The sequence below is a fragment of the Erigeron canadensis genome, chromosome 7 (genome assembly GCF_010389155.1).
Source record: "Erigeron canadensis isolate Cc75 chromosome 7, C_canadensis_v1, whole genome shotgun sequence".
Taxonomy (NCBI): domain Eukaryota; kingdom Viridiplantae; phylum Streptophyta; class Magnoliopsida; order Asterales; family Asteraceae; genus Erigeron; species Erigeron canadensis.
Window position 1 is genome coordinate 31,030,276 of NC_057767.1, and position 17,749 is coordinate 31,048,024.

The window sequence follows — 17,749 nt, forward strand, 5'->3', positions numbered from 1 at the left end:
AAATGAGCAAATGAGGATGATACCTTACTCATCAGTAGTTGGGAGCATTATGTATGCTCAGGTCTGTACTCGTCGAGATATCGCTTATATTGCCGGTATGCTAGGGCGTTACTTATCTAATCCTGGATTAGCACACTGGAAAGCGGCTAAGAAAGTTCTACGATATCTGCAAGGGACCAAAGACTACAAACTAACGTATAAAAGAAGTAACAATCTAGAAGTAGTAGGCTATTCCGATTCCGACTTTGCCAAAAGCAAGGAAGATAAGAAATCTACTTCTGGGTATATTTTCATGTTAGCTGGCGGACCTATCTCTTGGCGGAGTCATAAGCAGAAACTGACTGCAACGTCTACCATGATGGCTGAATACATTGCTGTTTATAATGCTACTTGCCATGGGATGTTAATTGGGAATCTGGTTAGTGAACTCAAAGTCGTCAACTCCATTTCTAGACCATTGAAGCTTTACTGTGATAACTCAGTTGCCGTAACTTTCTCGAACGGTAACAGTTCAACTGGCGTTGGGCTGTATCTCGATACAAAGTATCTGTTTGTACACGAACGGGTCGAGGAAAATGGTCTTTGTATTGAGTACATAAGTACAAATGACATGCTAGCGGATCCGATGACCAAAGGTCTTCCTCCTAATGTCTTCGTAGGACACGTGTTGAAGATGGGGCTTACTAAAGACTTAGTTTAATTTAATAGCATATTGTACTTATTTGGTCATTAGTATTATTGTTTAAAAAATAAAATTTCCTCCTTATTCAGTTTTTGTTTGTCTATTAATTACACTTTGAGTACTCATATTGGTGTATTGACATTATTGTGACAAAAATTGTCTTAGTCAATTGATCATTGCTTATTAGTTTTAAATTTGAGTCATAGTTTGACTAGTGGGGGTCCTGAGTTGATGTTCTTCTCTACGACTGTACTTATTGGCTATGATTTCGGTTTAAAACAAAATGAGTATTATTCCGGAACTTATTTAAATACTCATAGATAAATGATCGCTCGGTCAGGTGGGAGAATGTTGGAACCACGTTAGTGTGACCGTCACTGATCATGTATCATTCCTGATATGATAATTGACGATAATAAAATTCCTATGTCTAGGTAAATATATGATGAGCGTATTTACTCTTAGAGACGTAGAATAGGGTTTCCCATTAGGTGATTGTAAATAAGAGGACTAATGGTATACACATTAAACACCATAGGGGTTGAATGTGTAATTACTAAAGGGTGGTAAGTGTAATTACTCTCATTATAAATAGAGGATAATTAATCCTAAGTTAAGGTTAATCACACACACATAATCCCACACAAATTCGTGTGTTTACTCCTCTCAAAATCGTGCATAACATCACAGCCGAATTACCCACCTCATCCTAACTCAATCACCTTGTTTTGGGAACCCAAAATCAATGGCAAACATGTTTAATGCCTTTACGGGTTCCACAGGATCATCTGGTGAGTATTTTCCCTTGAATCAAACCATGTTTATTCCAACATGTGTTTTTCTTTTTCATGGTAATTATATGTGTGTATTTTTTTTTAATCTTTTCCTTGTGTATATATATACATATTTGTAAATAATAATTATTATTTTCATAAATATACTAATAGTTTCATTAATAAAAATGTAGTATTCATGAACTTTGAACCAAGCAACATCAAAGATAATGAATTATTCATTGCATTATATTGTATTCCCTTATCCTTTCCCATTTCCATTCCTTACTTTTAACCAAGCGCCCCCTTAGATTAATAACCACATCGTTATCATAAACGCCACCATCACCACCCGTTGCCGTCATCGCTGTCGCATTGCGCGGGTCATCTTGTATACAAAAATATGTACAACATTTCAGGTCCATAAGCAACGTGTTGGTCCAATTGTCAATGTTCACATATTTTTGTTAACAGAATTTCCAATCGAGTGAGGTGTTTTGTTGATGTTGATTGTGTTTATCTCCAAAGGATTTGGCTGTTAGCAAGTAGTTAATAATTCTCTGGTTAATTTTATAGCATTAAAACGTGACATACATAGCAGCTGGACTCTAATTAACTACCAGTCATTTTTCAAAATTTACTGGTAACATGCATCTTTTAGACAAAATTAGTTGTTATTTACATTACATAAACATTTTTGAGATAATTGAATAACATAAACAAACATTTTAAGATAGTTAATTGTGCTGCTAGATAATATAAAATCCCTTTTATTTTCCTAAAGAGGCCGGTACCTTATTTAGTTTATTACTCATATCACAAAATACCAATAAGAATCTCCAATATGTATGTATGATGCCCATCACACATTTTTCAACCAAATAACTCACTACTGCATATGTTAATATGCTATACAAATTTAGACACCAAATAAGCAATAAGTCCCATTTTTTAATTCCTTTATTAAGAAATGAAAGTCTACGAAATCATGTAGTACTTATTAAAGATTCATGGCCGTTAAATACTGATTTATTAATCATCTATGATGATCTATGATTTAGAGGAATCTTGAAAAGTCAAATTAACGTGGTATGTTCTTATAGCACATGATGATTTTCATTAAATTTAAGATAATGATAAATTAATCTAATATAATATAATTTTTTTAATAGTTAATCAAAGGGACATTTCATAATACGATGGCGAAGTCTCGTACGCACTCTAAACTATGAGATGCAGTCACATTGACGGAACTTGAACACTTATTATTAGAGGGCCGAACGTGAAACATAAAATCTGGCTTTATTAGAGGTGCTAATATGATACTCCATCCGTCCTATATTAAGTGTCTTAGTTTGACTTTTTGAGTATTTTCTCTCGACTTTAACCGTAAGTATCTTTGTTTGTGCTATATAACACTTGATATAACATATATAAATTGATTGAGTTTTTAATGTACTTTTCATTGATATAACTTTCATCAATTAATATATAACACAAACAAAGCTATTTATGGTCAAAGTCAGAAAAAAAAAGACTTGACCAGTCAAAATAGGAAAATTAAAATGGGGCGGAAGGAGTATATAAAAATTATTTTTAAGGTATATAAATAAAAATTAGTAATAAAAGTAAAAAATTTTAGAGGGGCTAAAACCCCTCTTTAATCCCTTAAAAGTTCCATACTTGGAGGTTGATCATGAACCTTTACATGTAATTCAAAAGAAAAACCACCGGACATGTCACTTTGGGAGTCTAACCCATGATCTGGGGTAAGACCAAGGAATACTCTAGTCAATTGATCTACCTTCATTGCCATAACCATAATATGATGACATTTGTAACCAATGTTAACAATTAGTAACGGATAATATCAAAATAAAAAATTAATGGAATCCAAATGAAATTTTAAAGTTTTAGATTGATTTTCAGACTAAAGATTCATTTATCATTTTCTCTAAATTAACATGGTATATTTATTTTATTTTTTTAACTGTCAAATAAACAATATATAGTTAGTCCAAAATGGATCCAACGCCTATTAACGGGCTTAACCCATCTAGATGGAGCCAACGCTCGTTAGTCCTACAATCCGGAATAACTCATCAACCCACTCGTTTATAGACACGACAATTAACTTAAGTAAAACCCGATGCTTACTAATACTTGAATATGAGCTTCCTCAAATTAAAGTCTTCATTACAAAACTCTCATGTCAAACAGTTCAACGAAGAGATTGGTGTGTACTTTTCTGTTTAAATATTTTCGACTTTGTATTAGTTGATTTTAATATTTATTATTCTTTCATACAATGTCGAATGAAAAGAACCTACACGAAGAAATCCAAAAAAACAATTTTAAGATAACAAAAAGTAAGGGAAACAGGATATCCTATTAATTAATACACCACTGCAAAATGAACATATTAAATTAGGAAAAACTATAATTAAAACAAAATTATTTCGAGAACTTATATTCTTACATGGCATGTCAACATTTTTTCTTAAGTTACTTTTTTACAAATTTATGATGTTATAAATTTATTTTTTTTTATTTTCAAAAACTTAAGCTCTTTATTTAAAAGAAACTCTTAAGCTCTTTATTTTCTACAAATTATTTTTCTTAAGCTCTTTATTTTTAATTCTATGTCTAATATTGATTTATGTTAATTACTTTTTACTTTTTTCATCACCCTAATTGGTTTTATATATTAATGTTCATCTTTATAAGTATGTTACTATCTCCATATAAAAGATTATAATGTATTGAAAATAAATTATATACAACAACAACAACGACACCCAATCATGCAAAAACCGAGTTTGGGGGAGGTAGAATTTAGACAACCTTACCCTAACACGAAGGTAGAGAGGTTGCTTCCAGAAGGATCTCCAGCCAAAAAGAGGCAAAAGATAGAAAGTGTAAAAAGTTTAGTAACCATACATGTCGGTCGAGTATCGTCTGACTACATTACAATTAGAGAGAATAGCAGACACCACACAACACACTTTGGCGCAAAATGGACAATTCATAGTAAAAATGACATTTAAACCTATTAAACATCAAACACTTAAACATGTCCATGTGCATACAACCAAGCAGAGATCCAACAATTACGAGCAGTATGTGTAAAAACTCCCCTAAATCCCCTCCCAGCAAGCCAAAGAAACAAATAGGTTGAACTAAACATACATAAAACTCTCATAAATTACATACATAAGTCTATATATTTTTTGGTTTTAACTTTTTAATTAAGCGATCCTGGGTTGATTAGTTAGTTAGGAAAAAAAGCTGGTAAAATCCACATCATATTTTGATAGTTTTTGGAAACATATATAGAATTTTTAAAAAATGATTAACTATTTTCATTTTAAAAAGGAAAATAATATATATCCTCATAAAATTCTCTCTAAATATAAGATAAAATTAAGAGATTAGATGAGGGAAAAAAATACAATGGAATATCAAGATACATATCTTCATTTATACTGTTAGACTACCCCTCAAAAGAGAAACCCCAACTTTAACGATAAATAACAAAGTATTCAAATTATGTGTCACTTACAAATATATATGTCTCAAGTTCTAAAATAACTTTGCTATATTCTTTTACATCAATAATTGACCCGTCGTCGTTTCTACCATCGACTTCGCAGTCGTCACCTCTACCACCGTCACTCGTCATCGCCGTAATCACGACTACCAATTGCCGCCATGATCGCCGTCGTTTTATGCGGTTTTTCCCTAATATTTATACTGTTTATTAAAGAAAATACCTCCCATGTTGAAATTTACAAATGCCCTCTCATGTAATATTTTTGACTTACCATCCTTTAAAATATTTTCATATACACTATTCCTTTAACATTGATAATTAAATTAAAATATTAATCATTTATCTTTTAAAATATCTCCATTAACTTTTTAAATCAATTACTTTTTTATGAATTATCTACACCACTTGTTAGTAAATCAATTAATTTGAAAGTAGTAATATTTGAATCTAAAATTAAATATCTTTTTTAAGTAATTATTCACTCCGTTTCATTAAATTTGTCTACTTTTAAAATTTTAAAGTCAAGCTTTACGAGCTTTGACAATAAATATTTTTGTTTGTAATATAATATTTGATAAAAGTTGTATAAATTGATTGTGTTTTAGATATGTATAAAAATAAATATATGAAAAATGATAAATCCTCCTAACCAATCATCCTAATATATCCATTTGTTAATACACGTAATAATCCCACCCCTTGGATTTTTCACATGTCACAATCCTATAAATTAAGAGGATTCGTAAGCTAATAATTTAAAAGGATTGATTATTACCCTAAATATATTTGTTGTTAAAATTAATAAAAATTTTAACTTGAAAATATTTTATAAGTGGAGTTGTAGCGAATATTTTGGTTATAATACTAAAAGGACAAAAACTTCACCATCACCATTCTTTTACCAAATTTCATTTCCACAAACATAGAAATAAGAAAGGAAAACGTCTCAGCATCTTCTTTTTGAAAGTTCGTCTTCCTTTCGGCAACGGTTAATCAAGTCAACAACATATCATCTATCAATTACTCCGTATATCCTTTTGAAATCTCTTAAAAAACATATACGTGTAACACATATTCACCATCTCCGGCCCCATTTCCATACCCGGTTAGATCCTCCATTAGATAGTAGTGATCAAAAAAACAGAGAGAATTTGGAACGTGGAAGTCTGAAAAGGTCAACGGTTCAACCGCGTTCTGGGGTATCCGGTTCAACCGGTTTGTTGACCGGCTTAAACCGGTTCCATTAGATAGTAGTGATAAAAAAAACAGAGAGAATTTGCCAATTTGGAACGTGGAAGTCTGAAAAGGTCAACGGTTCAATCGCGTTCTGGGGCATCCGGTTCAACCGGTTTGTTGACCGGCTTAACCGGCCCGGTCAGGTCCAGGGTTTTCAAAACATGAAACATATGTTTCCAGTTCAAAAAGAGCCGTTGACTTTCTTCAAGCTCAAGTTGACTTCATCTGCTAGTTTGAATTGAAGGAAGCAACATGTAACGGCCAAAAGGTCCTTTGTTCTTCAACCCTCTCCTATTGATCACTTACTACAGCTGTTTTCATCAATTACAATAGTTTTTCATTTACAATATGTCTTTCTTCAAAGATTATGATTACCTCAAAATTGAAATGAAAAAGATTTTATCAGCCACCAACAACTTTGATTCCTCTAAAGTAATCGGGAGTGGTGGGTTCGGGCAGGTCTACAAAGGAGAGCTGTCTCTTCCAGAGGGACCAATTATGGTCGCTTTTAAAAAGTTAGATCGTAGACTGGGTCAAGGGAATATTGAGTTTTGGAAGGAGGTAATGATGCTCTCAAAGTACAAACATGAAAACCTGATCTCTCTCATGTACTATTGTATTGAGGGTGATGACATGATCCTTGGATACGAGTATGCTTCTCGTGGAAGCCTCGATCGCTATCTAAATGATGCTAGTCTCACTTGGACCCGTCGCTTAAAGATATGTGTTGGGGCTGCACGTGGACTAAATTACCTACATGATCCAAGGGGGGGACATGAAAGAGTTTTACATCGGGATATCAAAAGTGGAAACATCCTTCTTGATGAAAATTGGATGGCAAAAGTTTCCGATTTTGGCCTATCAAAAGCTGGCCCAGCTAACCAAGCACACTCAGTTCTTGTTTCCCATCCAGTTGGTACTCCCGGGTATTGTGACCCTTTGTACTGGGAGACGGGTTTCGTATCAAAAGAATCTGATGTGTACTCTTTTGGAGTCGTGTTGTTTGAAATTTTGTGTGGTAGATTGTGTTGTGAGTATAACAGAAAAAGTGAGCTAACTAACATTTTTGTTCCCAAGTGGAGACGGTGCTACGAAGAGAAGACCTTAGATGAGATAATCTTTCCTGGTCTAAAAGAACAAATGGATCCTGGTTCATTGAATGCCTTTTCAGTCACTGCCTATCAATGTGTGAAGAAAGCTCGAGAAGAGAGGCCAATGATGGCTCAGGTTGTGAAAGCACTTGAGTTTGCACTTCAACCACAAGTAAGCATCCACTTGTTATTACTAGCTGCAAATGTTACAAGTTTATACTTGTTATAATGTTGTTACTTATTACGGATGAAAGTAAAGGTTCACACAAATAATATCATATATAACATATTTACAGGACGTTTTTGAAGTTCTTGGAAAGAAAGTGGATTTTGAAACTTTGATCAAGATTGTAGATGGTGCGTTAACTTCTCTTCTTATGTATCGCAAGGTCACCTTTACACATTTTCTTGAAAGGGATGTTGTCCATAATTCTTTGATTCAAAAGGATATAGAACTCTATTTAAAATAAGAATAGTATGTGATAGATATGAATTCTCTTAGAGACCCTTCCTATTTATAGGTACATAAATTTGTTGTCACAAATAGTCACAACTAATGCTAACCCAAAATAACTTACGGATAACCAACTTTCGGTACGAAGCCCTTAGGCTTAATTTACACTTATTACACAACACACTAGATACATAATATTAACCGAGCAATGAATCATGATCAGGTCCACATTCCCCTCCTTAATCTTGATCATTCCTTTGTCCTAGATCTTCAACCCCGAGCATTTTCCGCATTGTGACAATCTTCAAGCAATGCCTTAGTCAATATATCTGTAGTTCGCTACTTATGTCTTCCACATTGATGTGTCTCTACACATTCACTAATGAATTGGTAAGGAATGTTGATATGCTTACTTCTTCCATGAAAAACTCGGTTCTTGACGAGTGTCATTGCTGAAACGTTATTAACTTTTAGTGTTATTCTTCCTTCCTTCCAATATGTTATTTTACCAAGTAGTTGCTTTAACCATAAAGCATGCTTCTCTAGTAGCTGTCAAGAATTCTAATTCACATGATGAGAGTGCTATTGTACTACTATTGGTTGTTTTCGAGTGCTAGGTAACAGTTGTTTCTCCAAACAATAATACTATCTGAGTAGTTCTTTTTCCTTAATATTGCTTCCATAAGTATTGTTGTCGTAACCTGTAATCTTGGAGCCGCCATCTGTTCGTATATAATACCATGCTCCTTGGTTCCTTACCAAATTACATACTTTATCGCTTTCAAATAATGGTGATCCTTTGGTTCTTGCATAAATACGCTGAGTAACCCAACCGAGACCGGCGACGACTGCGGGTGACGGCGGCTGTTGGATAGCGGTGGTGAAACAGCGGCAGTCGGAGGTTGCTGCAAACCATGACGGAACATGCAGATAAACAATAAATCCAGGTGACAACAATAGCTAAAAATTCTAAACGCTGCTGTAAAACAACACTAGAAACGACAAATAAGGATAGAAAATCCCTAATCGTGGCGGATGTAAATAACAAGCAGCGGCAACTACTCTTGAACAGCCGTGAGAGAAAACGGTGAACAACAGAGGCCGAAACCCTAATCATGAATCACAACAGTAGCAACCAAGATCAGATTCTGATACCAGTTGTTAGGAACTAATTGCACAACGAAAGCAATTACAAGATAATAAAGAATACGAGAATTTAACGTGGTAAATCACATAATCTGTGAACTAATCCAAGACTTAACTAAGGATTTTTATTAGGTTCAATACAACAAAATTACAATGCATAGACATGAATATATATATAGATACAGTCTAGGGTTACTTTGCTTGTGGGTTACATTCCTTGTTGGAAAAGGAAACCGATGGGCCTCTTAAACAGCTTAACAATATTCAGCCCTAGCCTAAACTGGCGCATGCCCTTCACAAACCTGAGTTGACGTAACCCGTTTGCTTGATGGTCTCACCTCTTGTTTGAGTAATTTCGATCCCGAGGTAATAAGCGAGCAATCCTAGATCGCTAATTTAACATTTGTCTTTCATTTGGGATTTGAACAAGTCTATCTACTTCCTTGAAGTCTATTTCCTTGTTTCCACTCATATCCTTTTACCACTAGCCATTCTTTGTATTTGATGATTTCTCCTTCTGCCCCCTCTTGGTCTTACAAACCCACTTAGTTCTATTGCCTTATGATATGTAGGTAAAGTAGTGCGAGTCCATCTGTTATTAGTTGATTACTATTAATTGATGGCCTTAATCCATTTCTTATGTGTTGATACTTTCTTATAGTTACGTGGTTCCTCTTTGGTAAGTAGAAGGATTTTGAATCTGCACGTGCATTTTGCTGATGTGTGGGTTTAAAAAAAAATAATATTACCGAAGAAAGTTACAAGGAATTATGTAACCACACACTAATGAGTAGAGAACCTATTCGTATGTAGAGAGAGAGAGAGAGAGAGAGCTTCTTTAATTATTTTGTTATTTTTGCTCTTACCTTTACTTATGTATGTTTTTGCATATGGTTATGGATTAATTGTTCTCGGTGGATGTGTTTGCCTTTAGCAAAAGACTATCGAGACATTTCTATTGTTTTTTTATTCCAATTATTTTTGTTGTGTCGGGTGTGTATTCTATATTGATCTTAGCTTTACATTCTACGAATACTTATCTACCTTGCAGGTGCCAAAGATAAGAAGCCACTTGTTCGTTCTAGTTTTGGCATGTTGGAGACCAAAGGTCAATCAAGTAATATCCCTATTAGAGAACAGGAAGGTGTTTCACTGTCACAACCAGGTATTTTTTGCAATGTTAGTATATTGATATTACAATTGCAATTCATGGAATATGAACAATTCTTAGTGGGCCTTTTCAATTATAACGATAGATATATGGATTAGAAGCTAAAAAAGGTTAAACTGATTTTTTGGTACTCACATAACCCCCAACAAGGATAGTATGAAGGTAATTCAGCCTTGGCCTATTTGAACCTGGGTCCCCAGGGAGTGGCGGCTAGTGGCCATCCCACCAAAGTGAGATGGTTAACTAGACAGTCATTGCAAGATATATACAAAAAAAAAAATTTATTGTTTTTTTTTATCAAAAGAAAAGGAGAATTGAAAGAACTAATGATATGAACAAGAAAACCATTGCTTCCTAGAAATTGCTCAAATTTTATCGACGATGACTGTAAAGTCAATTGTAATTCAGTGGAAGATGCTCTTCTATCTTTTGCGATCTTACTTATATTTTTCATTTTTTGAAAGACAATCTCTCTTTAGCTCTTTGAATTTATTACGAAATTAACTCAATACCTCTTTGCAAGACACCAGCAGTAGTGAACTTATATCAGGAGCTCCTTTTGGTGCCGCTTTCAGTGAGTTACTGTCACCCCCACATCCCCTTCAGCCGGAGTATGGTTACCCTTCTAAAAAGGCGTTAAAGGTTGTACTCTTACATGGAAATTTGGATATATGGATTCATGACGCGAAAAACCTTATGAGTAATAGATTGCCGGGAAACAAAACTAAGATACCTAGTGATTTATATGTATCTATTGCTGTAACAACTGCAGTGATTGGAAAAACTTACGTCATTAGTAATACTGAGAATCCTGTTTGGAAACAACATTTTAATGTCCCTGTTGCACATCATGCTGCTGAAGTTAGTGATGTGTCTCAGCTTATTGGAATCGTAGCAATTCCCGTCGAACAAATATACTCAGGAACTAGAATTGAAGGATTTTTTCCACTAATTAACACAAATGCAGAACCATGTAAGAATGGAGCGGGTTTGAAACTTACGATTCAATACTTTTCAATGGACAAACTGAACTTGTATTATAACGGTGTTGGAGACGATCCTCAGAATTTTGGAGTTCCAGGAACTTATTTTCCGTTGAGGCGAGGTGGAAGGGTGACACTGTATCAAGATGCCCACGTGCACGAAGGGAGTCTCCCAGAATTTAAGCTTGATCAAGGCGCACACTATGTGCACGGGTCTTGTTGGAATGACATATTTGATGCAATAATTCAGGCCCGGCGTCTTGTCTATATCACGGGATGGTCGGTGTGGCACAAAGTAAAATTAGTCCGTGGGGTGGCTAATGCACCTGAATATACTCTTGGAGATCTTTTGAAATCGAAATCACAAGAAGGTGTGAGAGTTTTGCTTCTCCTTTGGAATGAACCTACTTCTCGGAACATTCTTGGCTACAAAATAGTAAGTTTTTCTTTGGCGTTTAAAACTTTTTTAAGGAGAGTTTTGAATGTATATATTTATCAAGCGATAACTGTGCCATGAATAATCAAAATCAGACAATCATTTGCTTAAGTTAAGGATAGTTATATAATTACACGTGAGTCTAAATATTTTCAGGATGGACTCAAGGCTACCCATAATGAAGAAACTCGGGATTTTTTTAAGCACTCTCCAGTTCAAGTACTGCTTGTTAATCGTATGGCTGAGAAAAGACGTAGCTGGATGACTAAGCAGGTATGCAAGAATTGAACAAGATCGACCCAAGCAAATATTATTATTTTGTATTGTATTATTATAAACTTTTTTTTTAACTATTCAACCTTTATAACTCAATAACTAGAGATCTTTTTACAGATATGACACCGTTACATTGTCCTCAATTCTTGTCACTGAATCCACCTTTTGGACATATAAATAGTTTCAAATAGAAAGAAGTATTCTATACTTAACTATTCCTTCCAAAAATGGTTATGTAATAATCGTTGGAATTATGCAAAAGTTTTAAGGGAAAATCTTGTTCATTCATTTTTTAATCTTCGTTTTTGTGGTCTCTTTTAGGAAGTTGGCGCAATTTATACACACCACCAGAAAACCGTGATTGTTGATACTGATGCAGGATTTTATAGAAGAAGAATTATAGCTTTTGTTGGAGGACTTGACTTATGTAATGGCCGATATGATTCTCCTCAACATCCATTGTTTAGAACCCTACAGACTGTGCATGCTGAGGACTTCCATAATCCTACTTTTGCGGTGATGACTCGAGTCTTTATCGCCATTTCTATCTTTTGGGCTGATAGTTTCATGTTATTTGACAATATTAATGGTTTATTATGTTTTCCAAAGTTTACCATAAAAACAAGAAAAAAACTTCTTACTAAAATACAAATTTGGATTCATTGTTGACACTGTAATTATTATATGATTAAGTAAAAAATTTTGGGACAAAATATGTTTTGGCTCAACCTAGGCCTACCTGAATCATACAAAAATACCTGCTTCTACAAATTACCCTCCTCACGCTTTATGTCACTTGTATTTTTTGAAAGAAAAAAATATTATACCTTATTGAATATATGAAATTGCTATTTTTGAACAGACTAATCTTGAGGGTTGTCCACGAGAACCATGGCATGACATGCATAGTAAAATTGATGGTCCAGCAGCATATGATGTGATGACCAACTTTGAAGAGCGATGGCTAAAGGCTTCAAAATCTCCTGGTTCGAGAGAACAGAAGACTTCATATAATGATGCTTTGCTCAGAATAGAAAGACTGCCAGATATTTTGGGTGTAAATGATCAACCTACTCTAAGGGTGGCATGTGCAGGTGAATAAAATGATAGCAGTTTAGTTTTACATGTTATTCTTAAAATTCTTAATATCTTCTAAAGTTCTAATTGATAAATATTAGACACATTAGGTTTAATATTAAATTAGTCTATATTAGAGGGATCTTAATGTAAATTAGTTATCTTCCTCAGTTCCTTGTATCCCTAATATATTCAGTCAATTCAATACAACAATACAATTTATGAGACTTCATATGGTATCACAGCTAGGTTAATACACCGCCAGATACCTCCTTCTTTTTTGTTTTTTTTTTCTTTGAAGCTGGCTATTGTTGACTGACATCACCACAACCATGGCCCTTCTTGCTGCTTTCAGTACACAAGAGAAAACCTCTCATACCCCTAAACCGAAGAATTACGGGTATTGGAAAACAATGATTTATTAATAATAAATATTGTCTTTACCACCCATGCAGATTTTCCGTTCAATTGATTCAAACTCCATTGAAGGTTTCCCAGAGGATCCGAAGGAAGCTATCGCAAAGGTATATTTTATGAGCATGTTGTTTTGTTAACGCTTTTGAATTTCTGAATTGAGATAGCAAAATAGGCGGATTCAGTCGTTGGGTAACAGGTCGGGATTGAAACATGTACTCTCTGTTTTTTGCCAATGCTAGAAACGGATCATGTGAGCCACTTAATACTTTTTGTCCAAATTTTATGGTTTTTCTTGATAAATAATTATCGTATCATAGACGTGATGTTCATAGAAACTGAAAATTTAAATAGATTATAATAACATTTTTGATAATACAATGCTTTAAGAGATTTTCTGCTTTAAAAAACATGACTCTCGACTCATTTCTTTTTGAGGTAATTACTTTGATATTACCTCCTAAGCGATAACATACCCATACCCCGTTTCGACACAGTTATAAGTAAATGGGCCGAAACTGTCATGTCTACGTGAAATATGAATCTTTTACTTTGCCTTTAAGTGGTACGTGTAACTTGCCATTATCTACTTCTAGCATTGATTTATTATTGATAAACTTGTATGAATAGAATTTGGTTTGTGGGAAGAATGTGATGATTGATATGAGCATACATGCGGCTTACGTGAAAGCTATCCGTTCCGCCCAGCATTTCATTTATATCGAGACTCAGTACTTTCTTGGATCATCGTACAACTGGAGTTCATATAATGACTTGGGTAAGGAACAGTTCTTTGACGTATACTCATTGCTTATGAACCTCAATATTTGTTAATCAAACTTTTCAATATCTTATCATATTTCTTAGGTGCCAACAATTTGATTCCTATGGAGATAGCTCTAAAAATTGCTAGTAAAATCAGAGCACGTCAAAGATTTGCTGTATATATCGTCATGCCAATGTGGCCTGAGGGTGTCCCTACAGACTCTGCTACACAACGTATTCTATTTTGGCAGGTGTACAAATGTAGCTTTGACTAAATTAATATCTTCCAATGGTATAGAAGTACAATTTGACTGTGAAGCCAAACGGAACAAGATTTCTTTCTAGAATTTCATTGTATTTTCTATATATTATGCAATATGTTTTTTAATGTTCAATTTAGTAAAAATAAACATCATTCTTTTACTTTGCAGAACAAGACGATGCAAATGATGTATGAGACCATCCACAAGGCTTTGGTAGAATTTGGGCTAGATGGGGAGTTTTCAACTCTGGATTATTTGAATTTCTTTTGTCTTGGAAATCGTGAAGCACTAGATAAGTTAGGTAACAAGAGTCTTGCCATAGGAAATACTCCCCAGGTGCGCTTTGGTCTCATATCATTTTGGTATGTTAATTAGTCTGTTTGACCTTTGATCTCACACTACATATCTTGTTTTGGATTTTGAATACAGAGTATTTTTTTTTATTCGTGTATTCATGGTCGCCGCATTCCTGCGTATAAGTTTCTTAGTTTTTTCAAAATTCTATACCATTAAAAAACATTAAATTTTGATACAACTTGCGAAAAAAAATTACAAACCAACTTTTATGTGAATTACAAAAGCAGCATGATTTGGCCTGCCATTATATTCTTACAATTTTTCTTTTAGAGGGCTCCATACAGTACTCTTGGGTTGCCTCTTCGGGTTTTAGAAAAAACCGACACCATAGGCACCGCTCGTTGGTTTTGAAAACTTGTTCTTTTCGTTCGCCAAAGAAGAAAACAGAGAAAGGAGGTGGGCATTTTTATGATTTTTTAAAAAAAATATGTGTGGGTATGTGTGGATATATGTGTTTAATTTAATACTAAAGTAATGAGGAAGTGAAGAAGTGTTGTTGGTAGGATTGTGTCAGTTGGATTTCAGTTTTTAAAGTGATAGGGTGGAGCTGAGGTGGCAAACCGAAAAGAAAGAGAAGAGGGGCAACCATAGGGAGCCCTTTTAAGTTCTTATCATCTGACGATCCTTTGGACCGTTGATAAAGATAATTTTTGTTGAAGGTATGTAAAGGTTATTATTGTCATTTCAGGGACTTGCTCGTAAGAGCCGTCGATTCATGATCTACGTTCATTCGAAAGGCATGATAGTTGATGACGAATATGTAATTATCGGATCTGCAAATATTAATCAACGCTCTATGGAGGGAACCCGGGATACAGAGATTGCGATGGGAGCCTACCAACCTAATCATACTTGGGCAACCAAACCGTCCAATCCACGAGGGCAGGTAACATTCTTTCTTTCTTTGTGAACTAACCTAGGGAGAAAGAAGTAATTATAAATTGGAACTCTATGCAGAAAGGGAATTCGTTCAATTTATTTCCTTAAAAATACCCACCAACTTGCATTGAAAGATCAAGTGGTATTTATATGATTTTTTTTTTTAGAACATAAATGGTATTTATATGATATGCCTTTCTTTTCTTTTCTAGGTATATGGATACCGAATGTCACTCTGGGCAGAGCATCTTGGCCTTGCTGATGCCTGTTTTACGCAGCCAGAATCCATTGAGTGTGTAAGACGTGTGAGATCATTATCTGAAACTAACTGGGAGCAATTTGTAGATGATGATGTATCAGAAATAAGGGGCCATCTTTTGAAATATCCTGTTAAGGTGGATCGAAAGGGCCAAGTAAAGTCTCTTCCAGGACATGAAAATTTCCCAGATGTAGGGGGTCGAATCGTTGGAACTTTCCTTGGCATTAAAAAGGGTAATGGGGGGGAACCCTAGCCCCGGTAAGTTACAGGTTGAAAGCGAAAGGGGTTTCCCTGTTAAGGCCAAAACATTCCTTGGCATTTATTAGTATTTCAAGAGAATTTGATAATTGATGCTTGTTCTTGGACAATTTTCACTTCTTCATGATTAGGATTCTTAAGATCAGTTTTTGATAGAGTTGTACAGTGTTGGTTTGTGCAGTTGCAGATAGTTTGATCTTCAAGTTGAATTGGCAGTTATGTGTAAATTACCTCCCTTTATCTTTAATTAAAATCTCAATTTATACATCTCTGTTCCATCATAAACTCCTAGTGACTTTTATTTTTACATGTTGAGGAATTTTCAGTTTACCTATTTTCGTGTTGTGAGTGATTAACATGCAGAACATATTTCCTTTTTTTTTGTCGTTACAAAAATATCATTTTTTGCAAAATTAGCGAAGTTTTAAAGGCATACTTTTAAACTACAGATATATGGATGTTTCCAAAATTTCTCAACACATCAAAAACACTAATGCTGGAACACTGAAAAATTTTAGGCCATTCACTGAAACGTCATATTCCTTTTTGTTAACATGTTGAGAACTCGACATGTGTGTTTTTTGTCTGGTTTAACAAAAGTCTGTTCACGAGAGGTTTATGAATATTATTTTCTGTTAACAAGTAATGAACCAGATGTGTATTGCTAAAAGAGAAGAACAAAAGAAAGTTAGAAAAGGTAAAGAAGGAATTTTGCAATACAAGTTGACTATTGTAAAGTTGTTTCGAGCGAGTCTAATGAAGCTATTGCAGACCGAGTGTTTATTCAATTAACATATGTTCTAAGTATGCACTTAATTTTCATATAGACACATATCTTATTTGGTTTAATGATGCTATTCTTATAATGATCCCTCAATCTTATGTTATCTTGCAGTTACAACATGATTATATCTTTAAAAAATTATGTTAAAAAGAATGGTGGTGCACAGCTTTCCGCATTACAAATTTTAATTGAAATAGGATTTATTATTGTCAAACTCGAATCTTGAACGTTAGTTATCTAGAAATCGTTCTATTCAATTCAAGATGTAACCTGAAACCCCACCTAGCTTAGCTAAGAACAATTGTATCAACAAAACCCAGATACTGCTGCACTTGGCCAGCTGGCCTTATACAAGATATGGTCCCAAAATGGTAAACCGTCTACTTAACGGGCCCTAACTTTTATAAGCAACATTAGTACATTACTAGAAAAGCCCGGATGTTGGCGGTCTGGTTCATGGGTCTTAATTTCCAGTCCTCGGTTCGGGCCCAGTCTAACCCATCTGAAACCCGATATCTTATTAGATATCTATAATACCTTATAAAGCAAACTGGATTCCTCTTTTAACTTAATTAAGAACCTGATAAGACAAAAATACCCTTAAATAATCTTCCTTGCTAAGCACCCTCTCACGTGATATACCAACTATGCCCTTCAACCATTTTCGTCTAAAACCCTATCAACGCCACCACCAGATTGTCTTCCCCACCACCGCCGTATTGCGCGGGTACCATGCTCGTGTACATATACATGTTTATGGTTTCCTAAATTCCTACACTACTATAAATATATTCATTAATTATTATTTGAAGTTTCACATTCTTTTTTCATGGAAATTAAGTAACCGATTAGGTGGCTTTCCTACCCCCTCTTTCTCTCTCTCTATATATAT

The 17,749-nt window shown here is 34.5% G+C and overlaps 2 protein-coding genes across 2 annotated transcripts; both read left to right on the top strand.

Moving 5' to 3' along the window:
* The first annotated feature begins 6,592 nt into the window (after positions 1–6,592).
* LOC122609290 (receptor-like protein kinase FERONIA) lies at positions 6,593–7,805 on the top strand. Its single transcript, XM_043782343.1, has 2 exons — positions 6,593–7,507; positions 7,632–7,805. Exons 1-2 carry the CDS (start codon positions 6,593–6,595, stop codon positions 7,803–7,805), a joined length of 1,089 nt encoding a protein of 362 aa, XP_043638278.1.
* A 2,913-nt stretch (positions 7,806–10,718) lies between these two features.
* Positions 10,719–16,235, top strand: LOC122609291 (phospholipase D beta 1-like; the record flags this gene model as incomplete). The annotated part of the gene is given in 12 exon segments (XM_043782344.1): positions 10,719–11,525; positions 11,682–11,798; positions 12,123–12,317; positions 12,664–12,878; positions 12,880–12,895; positions 13,334–13,402; positions 13,923–14,070; positions 14,160–14,308; positions 14,489–14,656; positions 15,218–15,229; positions 15,366–15,563; positions 15,769–16,235. Coding segments are annotated over 12 exon segments (2,394 nt in total), but the record flags the coding sequence as incomplete, so codon positions are not given.
* Positions 16,236–17,749: the final 1,514 nt, after the last annotated feature.